The sequence below is a fragment of the Rhamphochromis sp. 'chilingali' genome (genome assembly GCF_963969265.1).
Source record: "Rhamphochromis sp. 'chilingali' genome assembly, chromosome: 15".
Lineage (NCBI taxonomy): Eukaryota > Metazoa > Chordata > Actinopteri > Cichliformes > Cichlidae > Rhamphochromis > Rhamphochromis sp. 'chilingali'.
The window spans coordinates 35,349,111-35,361,740 of NC_137942.1; the positions used below are offsets into that span (position 1 = coordinate 35,349,111).

The 12,630-nt window shown below is 42.5% G+C and overlaps 1 protein-coding gene across 1 annotated transcript in view; it reads left to right on the forward strand.

Moving 5' to 3' along the window:
- Positions 1-1,356, forward strand: part of LOC308410894 (protein NLRC3-like) — a 23,803-nt gene extending 22,447 nt beyond the window's left edge. Inside the window, exons 8-9 of the mRNA XM_080904556.1 lie at positions 610-656; positions 805-1,356. Of these exons, the coding sequence (XP_080760682.1) occupies positions 610-656; positions 805-1,352 (595 nt within the window). The 3' untranslated portion in view covers positions 1,353-1,356. The remainder of the gene's footprint in view (positions 1-609; positions 657-804) is intronic.
- Positions 1,357-12,630: the final 11,274 nt, after the last annotated feature.

A 12,630-nucleotide genomic window follows, 5' to 3' on the forward strand; every position in this document is an offset into this window, starting at 1 on the left:
GTGAAGGAACGGCGCTGTCACAGTTCTCTCCCTCATCAATTGTCTGGTTCCAGCGGTGGGTCTGTGCTAGACGACCCATCACCAGCTTTTTCCACTGGTTACCAGTACGTGGTAGAATCCACTTCCAGATCTGGTTGTCTTTAAATCTGTGAATGGATTGGCTCCATCTTATCTCTCTTTAACAAAAGAATCCAAGTGGAGCCCTCAGGTCTGCAGATAAGCAGCTTCTGACCAGAACTAGACGTAAAAACAGAGGTGAGCTTTATCGATGGCTGCAGCCAAACTCTGGAACAGTCGCCCTTCACATCAGGTCGTCACCAACACTGGACATTTTTAAAAGCCGGTTGGAAACACATTTGTACTCTGTAGCTTTCAATCCTGACCAGTCTTTATAGTCATTACTGTGTATGTTTCCTATTTTCTCTCTACTCTGTGCAGCACTTTGGCTCAAGCTGTTTTTAAATGTGCTGAAAAATAAATGTAGATTTCTTTGAATAAAACAGTGGAGCCGAGCTTTGAGCTCAGTGTGTAACAGTGTGTGTGTGAGAGCCATGTAATGTCCATGTGTGCATGCTGACTGTGCTGCTCTGACCCCCCTCCTCCTTTCAGGGTGGAGCCTGCTGGAGTCCGATGGTTGAGACCAGGTCTGAGGAAGTGTAAGTGTGTTTTTAATGGGATTCATGAAAACAAAGCAGCACACATTCAACCATCTTCATCATGTCAGGAGTCATCATCAAAGTGTCAATCAATGAACAGATGATGGATCAATAACTGCAGCTGGATTGTGTTTGTTCTCTCCATCAGATTCCTGTCAACTCACAATCGACACAAACACAGTGCACACAAAGCTCCAACTGTCTGACAACAACAGGAAGGTGACACATGTGGAGGAGGTTCAGTCATATCCTGATCATCCAGACAGATTTGATGATGTTTATCAGCTGCTGTGTAGAAATGGTCTGACTGGTCGCTGTTACTGGGAGGTCGAGTGGAGAGGAAACGTTTGTATATCAGTGAGTTACAGAAGCATCAGAAGGAAAGGACGCAGCTATGACTGTTTGTTTGGATGGAATGATCAGTCCTGGAGTCTGATCTGCTCTGATGATGGTCCTTATTCTGTCAGGCACAATAGAATAAAAACATCCATCTCCTCCTCCTCCTCCTCCTCCTCCTCTGTCTCTAACAGAGCAGCAGTGTATGTGGACTGTCCTGCTGGCACTCTGTCCTTCTACAGAGTCTCCTCTGACACTCTGATCCACCTCCACACCTTCAACACCACATTCACTCAAACTCTTTATCCTGGGTTTGGGTTCAGTTCACTGTTTCCTGGTTCCTCAGTGTCCCTGTGCTGAGTGGAGTGTAAAGAGTGTCTCCTGTTACAGAAACACTCTGACTGTTGAACAGATAGTTCAGTCTGTACATGTCTGTCTCTTTCACTCACAAACACGTTTTCAGATTCATGGATTCAATCAGTTGATGTTTGAAACTCTTCTAAATGATTCCTTGTAAACTTCTTCAGTCACAAACAAACAGGAAGTGATGTCACATGTGTTCCTGTCCACACAGCAGAATGAGTCTATTGCTGACAGTGATGTACAAACAGAGTGAGCATTTCTGAGGCCCAAAATAAACTGAGTAGTTCACTGAATGAACAATGGACTGTGAGCTCAGTTCCTTCATCATTAGTATGGATTATATATGTATATGTATTATATTAGTATCATATATATCAGGTGCTGCTGCTTTCAGTCATTGTGCAAATGTGCTGTTTGTAAGCTTGTAAAGCTGCAGTCAGCTGAGACTGAAGAAGTCACCTGATCAGTGAGCAAACGTTTCTGAAAACGTCCAGATGAACAGAATCAACCTTTTGGGATCAGCCAGCAATGCAGCATCATTGTTGTTCAGCTTCAGAGGTTTGCAGGAATGAACTGATGACCAGAAACAGCTGCAAAGTCCAAGAAAATACCAGCTGGAGTTCAGCTGCATTTGAAGAAGTCAAAGAAAAGTAAGGATGGCAAAGGGCGACGTTTTCTTCCAAAGAGCTGCAAACATGGTCGATGCCTCATTAGAAGAATCATCTGGACATTTGTGAGGAACTCTAACCAAGAAAGCAACGTCACACAGATCCAACAGACAGTTTCCATGACTGCAAGTGTTGAGTGGAAAAATGCTACATTGCATTCTTGCATCCTCTCACCACAGGAGGCGCTGTTGGCACCACTGATTGCTGATCAGCTGTTCTCTGATGATCTGATTGATACTGTGAATAACGGGACTCACTGAACTCTGTGACACAGTGAAGATTACAGAGTTTAACTTCAACATCTGACTGACGTCACACAGACAGAAGGATGAACCAGTGAGGCACAGAACACAGTTACTGGAGATACTGGATCAGCTCCATGTGAACCTCTGATGGAGAAGCTGCTGAGCCAGAGAAACATCAGGACATGACAGCAGCTGCACTTATCTAACAACATGTAGCAGAGCTGATCTATGTTAGAGGATCTATCACAGCAGCTGAAGCCAAAGTCCAACACTGGATACCAGCTGAGCCTGTGCTGAGTGTAGTGTTACAGGAAAAGGGCAGAAACACTGGTAGCTCCCAGTGATGCTGACTGGGGCACAGAGCTGAATGATGCAGCATCAGGACACTGTTTCAGTCTGACTGACAGAGAAACCTGTAGCTGTATCTACATGTGAGGCAGAGGCCACACAAGCAGCTTTCTATGTTTCACAGTGACTGAGATCTTCAGTGGGGGTGGACATGCTCCTGTACAGACCTCTGAGGAGAACCAAGGTGCAGTCAAAGAGTCCAGTCTGTCCTCACAGATGTGAACATGTGCTTTCATCAGGTCTGCTGTCAGCTAGCAGGCTCACATCAGAATCACTGTTCCTGAAAAACACAGTCTGTGTGACATCATCAGTCAGCTGATGGTCCCAGATCTGAATGGTTTCTGTCTCTACTGAGGAAGTCAGAGAATATCACTGAGGTGTGGATCAGGTCTGAGTGAGCTGTGGAGGGACAGCTTTAAACAGTCCACAGGTCTCACGTCCTGCTCAGTCTGGTAGCAGATACCTCGTATTGTTCCAGATGTGCTGACATCAGCAGCAGCACAGCTGTGTGATACCATGAATCTCAGTTATTGATCCAACACACAGTAAATACAAAGATCAGGATTTCTGAGAGTAATCATTATGAGTCTGAACACATGATCACTGAATGTTAGTCTCCACAATAATAAGCTAACACAAGCAAACACAGCTTTCAGCTCTTATTTTGAAACTGGCTTATTTAGAGAGCTGTGATGTGAGCGTGCCTGGCTCTGAGGCACTTGGGTCAGCCTCTGTTGTTTAGAAGTGTTACAGACTGTGAATGACACAGACCTGTCAGTTTCCATGTTTGTCTGTAACACAGCTCAGGGCTCCATGCTGAACGCATCCATCCAGTGTTATTGATCCAGGACTGATACCAGCATTGGGATCAATACTACAACACACAATCACATGTGTCCACGTGATGTGTTTGACCAGCTTTATTCATTAATGATCAATCAGCTTATTTACTGCATCTGAGTCCAGCTTCATTTAAATGATCCAACCATGAAAATGACATCAGTCCTACAGAAGCACTTCATGCTAACAGGAAGTCATTGATTAAGGTGGAATAACACAGAGACACAACCACTCACAGCTAACCTGACCCCACTAACTGCATGTGTTTGGACTGTGGGAGGAAGCCGGAGTACCGGAGAGGACGCACACAAACACGGGAGAACATGAAGCACTGAAACAAAGATGGTGGATTTGACCTCAGGACCAGGCAGGGTTACGGGGGTCATGACCCCCCAATAATAGATCCAGCTACACTGAAACTGTCAATTTCATTTACTTTTACTGTTTTAAAGCTATCAGGCTGCTTTGTGGCTCACTCAATACTAAACTAAGATACTTTCAGTGTGAATCATTTGCAGGAACACAGGCAGGATTTAAAGTGCAGAACTTTACAGTCTCTGTCTCAAAGTTGGTCTGAACATGCTAACAGCCAGTGGCGGCTGGCCCATAGGGGGCGCTCGGGCTCCGCCCCCCCAAATGTGGAGGAGTAAAAATATATATTTTTAAAAAATTCATCAATGATAGTTTTACTATGTGTGTGCCCATATACAGCCAGGCGTATTTTAACATTTTCACCAGCTGACTCATTAAAGTTCAACCAACAAACGGTGTTTTTCTTCTTCTGGGGCGCTCGTCAAAGCGCCCTTGATATGCAGCGAAATAGCCTATCATTAAATGGTTGCCAGGGGAAAATAATAAATATTTGACCTATCAGCGTCGCTGAATTAAATGGTTTGGGGGCGCTTAAAATTGCGCCCCTGCAGAAAACGCGCGAAGATTTGCTGTTCTAGAATTTTACCTCAGTCAGTAGCCTAAGTGAGCTATAAGGTCAGAGAGAGACGATGGCAGCGGTATTGTTAACGGTTGAGGCACAGCCTCCCCCAAATTCGGTTAGATCGCTTCTAACCTACCCTTTTGCCAGAAGGACAATGGCAGAAAAACTGCAAGTTAAAGAGTTGGGACCTGACAAGCCCGAAATTCAACTAACCCAGGCAACGAAGGAGAAGTCAAAAGCATACAACAGGACTTTTTGTCGGAGTTGGTTCCAGCGCAAGTCGTGGCTGACAGGCTGTGGAACAGCTAATGCACTTTTTTGTTTCCCGTGCATACTGTTCAAAAGTGACAAGTGTGATTTGACGTGGACACAATCTGGACAAACCGACTTAAAGCACCTCTCCGAACGAATCAAGAAACATGAAAGCTCACGAGTTCATATGGACAACAGTGTAAAGCTAGCTGTGCTAGGGAAAACTAGCATAGCGGCGCAGCTAGATGATGGACATCGGATTGCTTTAAGAAGGCACAACGAAGAGGTAGATAAAAACCGTCATATTTTATCTAAAATCATCGATTGTATTAAGTTTTGTGGTGCTTTTGAGCTAGCAATGCGGGGACATGATGAAAGTGATTCCTCAGACAATCCAGGGATTTTTAGAGGTTTAGTCGACTTGATGGCATCAATTGATCACGACTTGAGGCAACACCTTGAAAATGCTACTGTATTTAAAGGCACCTCGAAAACAGTCCAGAACGAGATCCTGGATTGCATGTTGGCAGTTCTGAGAGAAAGGATCGTGGAAGAAGTAAAGGCAGCGAAGTTTTTAGCCATTCAAGCTGATGAAACCACTGACATTTCTACACACTGTCAGTTAGTCATGGTGCTAAGATACATTGACCAACGAAACCGTATTCAAGAGCGTTTTTTTGAATTCATCAAGCTACCCAATGCTTGTGCAGATGCAATAGCCAGTGCCTTATCGGAGAGGCTGCGCTTCATCCTCCCCCAGGGACAAGAGAGAAAGTTGATCGCCCAGGCCTACGATGGGGCCGCTGTAATGAGGGGTACCACTGGAGGAGTGCAGCGTAAGATACAGGACATTTATGCTAACGCTCACTACGTACATTGTTATGCCCATCAGTTAAACCTGGTAATGCAACAAGCAACCTCCCACATCCCTCAAATCAGTCACTTTTTTTCCGACATAGCAGGATTCGCTTCTTTTTTTACTAAATCGAGCAAGAGGACTGCAGTGCTTGACGAGGTGGTGGCGCACCGACTTCCAAGTGCATCGGCAACCCGTTGGAACTTCAACAGTCGTGCTGTGAATACAGTGTATGAACATAAAGACGATCTGGTGAGGTGTTTTCAGACCATCCGTAACAGTGAAGGATTTGATGCCCCTACAAAGAGAGATGCCGGTGGTTTCGTGAGAATGCTGGAAGACGAAGCTTTCTGTTTTTTCCTGGCCTTGTTTCACAAGATAATGCCACATGTAGACATGCTGTATAACCACCTACAGAAGAGAAACATCGATTCTGTCACCATCGCAGGGATCACCCAGACATTCATCAGCCGCATGCAGGCTATCAGGTAGGCATAAAAGCATAAATATGTAACCTAGAATAAATGTTAATTATCTATGCATAGATTCTATCAAATTCTCTGCATATATTCTGTGTTCTGTGACTTAAATGTTTAATGGAATTCAGATAATTTTGATTTATATCAGCCTTTGAAGTAATTTTATGAAAAATATTTGATTAAGTATATTTGATGAAGTATATTCCCAGTAATGATTTGATGTAGCCTATACCATAGGCTATTTCCTGAAATTATGGCCAGGGCCTTTATTTACTTGCACTGGTTTTCCCCCAGCCATTAAACCAGGTCCGGTTATTAATTAAATCCGGTAATTCCCGGTAATTAGAACACAACCTTTGTTTGGTTTGTGTTTGGTTAATATATCCCTATTCAGTTTTCAGAAGCCATTAATGAAACTTATGTATTGGATCAGGGAGGCACTTCCTAATCTGGTTGTGGATGAGGAGTACAGGGGACCTGTTCAAGACCCACCCACAAAGAGACGGAGAACATTGGGGGAAGACAGGCAACACCATTTGGCACTGGAGGTAAGCACTAGCTGCTTGGTCTGATTTAAATCGGATCATCAGATAAAATCTAATGACGATGCTGTCAGATGTCATTTGATATAGTGGTCATGACTGTTTTGTTTTGTTATGGACAGATTTTTTTTTTCAGAATAATGATTAACATGAGACATGTGCCAAAGTCTTACCACTGAATCTAACTCTTACCAATTATATATTATTGGATAGGTGTGCGACACCATTATGAGCCATGCCAAGGAGAGGTTTTCTTTCACCAAGCACCTTGTCAGCGCCACTCTGTTGCAAGGAGACTTGTTCCAACAACACAGCAAAAATTTTCCAGATGCAGCACTACAAACCACAGTGGAAGCCTATCCCTCATTGGACAAAGCCAGACTTAAAACAGAACTGTCCCTGATCTACGACAACGAGGAGTTTCAGAGTTGTAGTGGTGCGCTGGCGCTCTATCAGGTTCTGATGGAAAACAACCTTCAAGACACATTCACCGAAACTGTAAGTCTTCTTAACATCCTCATCACCACACCAATGACAACATCAGAATCGGAGAGGTGTTTCTCTACTTTAAAGAGGATAAAAACTTTCCTGAGAAACAATATGGCTCAGGATCGGCTCAACGCTCTGGCTATGCTGTCCATAGAGAAAAAACTCACACAAGAACTTCCTGATTTCAACACCAGGGTCATCGAGAAATTTGCCACTCAGAAAGACAGACGAGCAAAGTTCTTGTACAAATAAGAACCCTTAACCATATTTACTCTCTTTCTCCATCCCTCTCTCTTTCTCTCTTTAGCCCACCCCCCCAATCAGTTTACAGTTGTTGTTTTCAATAGTTATTTTTCATTCATTCAAAAAAAAAAAAAAAAATCTGTTCATGTTCATTTTTACAAATCTATACAAATGGCCAGAATATGGTTGTTCATTTTAAATTTAAATTAAAATTGTGTTGTTTGATGTACTCATTAAATGGGTCATTTTAGTCGATATCATAAAAATTGCCCCCCCTGAGATTTTTTTCAGGAGCCGCCACTGCTAACAGCTCTTTGTTTTTTTCAGTTTTCACTGGTTTGATGTAATGAAAGAAATTTTAAAGAAGCAGACGATTGTTGTTATTTTAGTTCTATAGTTTCATAAATCGTGGTGTGGATCTAAGTCAACATTCAGAATAAATAAGATAATACAGCACTTTGATGGTTGCCTTTGTATTTTCCCAGCAGTGCTCAGGTTGGTTCTCGGCTACATTTACATACAGATGTTAATGTGTTCAGCAGCTGGACTCATCTGAGGAAGGAACATTGGAAAGGTGCTCAGTGCACAACTGCATCACTAATTTTATGTAAGACCCTGTGTTTTATTGTATTTATATATTTGTAACATTTGACTCAAACACTTTTGGGAAGGATGAAAATGTTTTCAGGAGGAAGTTTTTCCTTCTGTCCGACTGCAGTACACACAACACTGCGTCTCCCTCCCTTATCACACTTCCTCAGGCTGCTGATGAGCGCCCCCTGGTGTCAGTGTTGATGACGTCATGCACAGTGAAACATAAACAGTGTCTGTTAATAAAAAATCATGTGTCCATTTTCATGTTTGCATCATGTTTCTGTAAAATCATCAGCTGTTTCTGAACCTTCTTCATTGTTTGACTCATTCCAACAGCTGTGAGCTGTGATGGAGTCAGAGCAGCTTCATCACTGATGTTCAGGTGAAGCTGAACTTAATAAACTGTAGAAATGATCAGGATTCAGGCTGGATGTGTAAAACACTTCTGTGTGAGGTCGCAGTGCTTCATATGTGTGTGTGGGCTGAAGCACACACGTGTGAGTCCTCAGAGGTTTCACACACATCACTGCACACACTTATAATCCTAGTTTAAGCTTGTGGATCATATCGGACACATCAGCAGCTCTTTGGAGACAAAGATTTGAGATTTAAGATGAGTCATAGTCTTTCTATCCATGGTAGCTTCCACTGCTGAGGCTCGGGAAACATGAAGAGGATAATTAAGAGCAAGCATCAGCTCTGTCTCATCTAACTACACAGTATTATGATCATGCACTTATGTCTCAAACTAAGACACAATGAGACACAATGAGTTCTGTGAGTCTTTAGATTATCAGTAATTCTGGTGACAGTTTGACGCTCAGTGGAGCCATTTTTGGTTTGTGATGAGTGTTTTGTGAGCTTCTGTTTTGTGAATCGCTCTTTGTAATTTAGAAGATGGTGCAGAAATGTGCGCGCCCTTATCTGAGAGGACACGGAGAGAGTGTCGCAGACTCGAGGTGAGGAGATAAACCTCGGAGCAGGACGGCCTGCACGTTACCCATGTGCATCTTTTCAGTGACATCAAGTGAACCCATAATAAGCATTTCTATGTCTTAGACATCATGTCCATTTCTAATGAGAGATTATTTTTAAATGAGGGAAACCTGGTCTAACAACACGCTTCCAACAGAGCTAAAGGTTCACCACAGTGAGACGGTGGGACTCTGATAAGAACTGAAACACTGTGTATGAACAGCTGAGACAAAACTATATATAAACACTCATTTATTCCAGTTTAGTTTACAATGATTTTAAAGTAATGTGGAACGATTCATGTTCATGAGCTGTTACAAACACAACTATTGATTTGTCTATATATGGTCGGACTACAAGGCTCGTGTTGAGGCTCTTGGAATAATGTGTGAATTACAGCAAGAAATGATGGTTTTCCATTTTACCAAAGTGGAATAAAATCACCACAGCAAAGAAATCATGTTATTGTCTGCAGCTAAAATATATGGTGAACATGGTTTTATAATAATGTGCAAACACAACCTCACTCTGCTCTATACGAGGAGCCAACCACAGCTGTCCGGGTCTTCATCCACCACCTCCACCATCTTTGCTCATCATCATTCACTTAATTGCTGATTGGTTTAAATCAAACTCCATTACAGGTTCAACTCCATCATATAACAGCATGTTGACTTTGGATCTGGTGTGCAGTGCCACCTTAAAAGATGAGGAAACTAAGAGATTACAAAAAAAGAAGTGGAGGAGTTAAAGAGCTGCAGCAGATTAACAGTTTCTGACAGTCATGTGTTAGAAATAGGACGATTAGATGAGCTGAGGGATCCATCTACTGCTCAGTGAAGCCTCATCAGAAACAGTCTCAGTGGAAGGATGGCTCTATTGTTAAGGAAGGACACAGGCAGAAAGACTGGCGTCTGTCACACAGGAACTGGACTGAAAATCAGCTGCACATATTCATCAGTATGTGCAAACATATTATAGGTGTGGAATTCAGGACAGTACCATCAGAAGTTGATCCACTGTGCAAATGTCTGATTGGCAGTGGCTTCATTTTTCACTATGAACAAACTGCTAATGCAGCATCACAGGACGTCAGCCATGGATTGGCCTCCCCAGACCTCAACATTACTGAAACATCTTAACAGAGGATGGAAACAAAGGGAACCAACATCCAAGAAAAGACCAAGACTCCAGGCTGTGCTGAATTATAAAGGTGGACTGACCTCCAGGGTCCTTAGTATCATATAAGCTCAGTTTGTGTCTTATATACTTTCCATTTATATAACAAAATATATAGAAAGGAGGGTGGTTTAAGATGTCTGTAGAGTTTTATTCATTATCTTTAGACAAACAAAGAAAGCACCATCCATTCGTCTCCAGTCTGTATGAAAAACAGGGGAAAGGTCAAATTAAAACTTTGAAATTCCTTTCACAATAAATCCATAAATAAACAAAATAAAACATAGAAAAGTGTTTAAACCCACTTTTCCATAAAGCTGTCAATAGGAAATGTTCCAGTAAACATGTCTGTGTTTCTGCTGTTTTCCTTTCATGCGTCCACAGCTGACAGGTAACCCTATTGGAGTCGCCATAGTGACGGGTGGCGTCTCAGCTTCAGCGTGTTGATGGGCACAGCCATGGTTACCACAGCTGGAGTTGGTGTACGGCGAGCTGTGAGAGGACAGAGATGGAGAACGCACATTTAACTCTTTAACAGGAGATACGTTACGACTAACAGACGACTGCTGTCTACATGATGTCTTTGCAGCCCTTATGCTACATGTTACACAACTTTCCTTCATGCCAACAAGACTGAGGTGCCACATAGTCGACACATACAGCTGATTATGATGCATGTTTTACTATTGCTATGTTCACATCATCTGCTTGGCTTTATTACTGAGAGCCTGGAGATCCTCTGACGTGTGCATGGCTGATGTGAAGTATGATTAGTCCTACATGACATCAACAGCAGAGGCAATGAAAGCTTTGTTGTTAACAGGTTGTAGGTAAAGTCAAATGTCTACTTCTACACTTGTGTTGGGTAAAGTTCTTCTCACTGCAGCAGATTTATATCTGTGCTTTCACAGGGCGTGATGTGGAGCTCAGCGCTGAGGTGCAGGTCTCCTTGGAGACGGCATCCTGGCTGAAATATTATCATGCTTCCAAAACATTTCAGCTTTTATTTTGAAAGAAACAAGACTTGAAAACGAGTCCCCTTCTTCCTCTTTGTCTTTGTTCTTCAGAGGAGTGTCACCTGGACAAACTCAGGGCTGTTCTAGAGCCTTTCTTATTATTTGACTCCATAGAAATAAAACTGAATGGAATCAAACAAAAACTCCCAAACAGCTAAAACACTTTGCTTTATTCTCTTTTTTAACAAATACGTTGAAGTCCATCCACAACAACACAGCTGAGATCTCCTTTGTAATCAAGTGTTTACATCCTTTGTACAGATCTGCATACAAAACAATCATTTACGTCCCACAGAAGTCTAGTTACACGTAACTCTACAAGAACTGGTGAATGACAGAAACATGAGACACATGATCACAGGTGATAACAAAAAGAGAAAGAATTCATGTGTTAGTGATGTTTTTCAGCCCTGATGGCTCATGTTGGAGAAACAAGCTGAGGTACGTGGAAAGTTCACACACACAAGTGGGCGTGAGCGCACACACACAGAGAAACACAACTGAAGCATCTGTTTGCTGTTTCTGCTTTCATCATCTCTGCTGCTGTGTCAGGCTGGGGTCTCTCAGTGACGTGGTTGAGGTGAAGTATGACGAGTATCCCTGATTCAGTCCATCGAGACAAAGGGCAAAGAAAGCTGTTGTTAACAAACTCTATGGTGATGTGGCATTTAGCTCTGACTCTACGCTCTGCTGAATCCTTTGAACCTGCTGATCAGTAAAGCTCTACGTGCTGCAGCAGATTGACCTCATCTGTGTTCACAGGTGTGGACCTCAGCGCTGAGGTGCAGGAGACTTTCATTCAGTTCTCCCTGCAAACAGCATCCAGCCTGGAAATACTGTCATCTTTCCCACAAACGGTGCTCTTATCTCAGAGAAGAAGTCTGATGTAAATAACTGCAATCAACAGTGATGTTCTGCACAGATCACTTTTCCATTTTGCTCTCTAGATGAGTCCCAGCTGCCTGACCTTGTGTCCAGGTGATCGTCTCACTGAGGAGCTTTTGTTCTGAAAATCTCACGTCCATCACCTGTTTCCTTTTTACTATCTCTGCTCTTTCTTTATTCACAATGCTCATAATATCACACAATTATATTCATCACCTGCATGTTTTTATCCAGCTGCTGTTAGAACCAAACAAATAAAAAGGATGAAAAGCCTGAAATCCTTTGATTTATTACATTTGAAACAAATATGAGAGCATCCCTAACAGCACAGCTGAGACCTTTGTTTTAATCAAGCCTTTGTATCGACACACTTGTAAAGATACAAAACATAATAGAATAAATCAATATAAAATACACATAATCACAAAAATGCAGCCATGTTGTGAGTTTGCATCTAAAACATGCATGTTTCCCTTTGTACAGGCAGATTTACAGCAGACAAAGCAACACGCTGATCGACTTTGACCGCTGCAAAAACAAAATACCCACCAAGTCTGAAGTCGATCAGAGGAACTGTTGACAGACTGACAGACAAACAGATGCTTGATTCATTAGTGCGATTAAATGTTCTTCTTTAGCAGCATCACTTCATGTGTTTGTGTTCCAGGAATAAAGGTCTGTTTAAACTGGACGTCTCCTCAGCATCACTCGTGCTGTCGTGGTTTCAAAG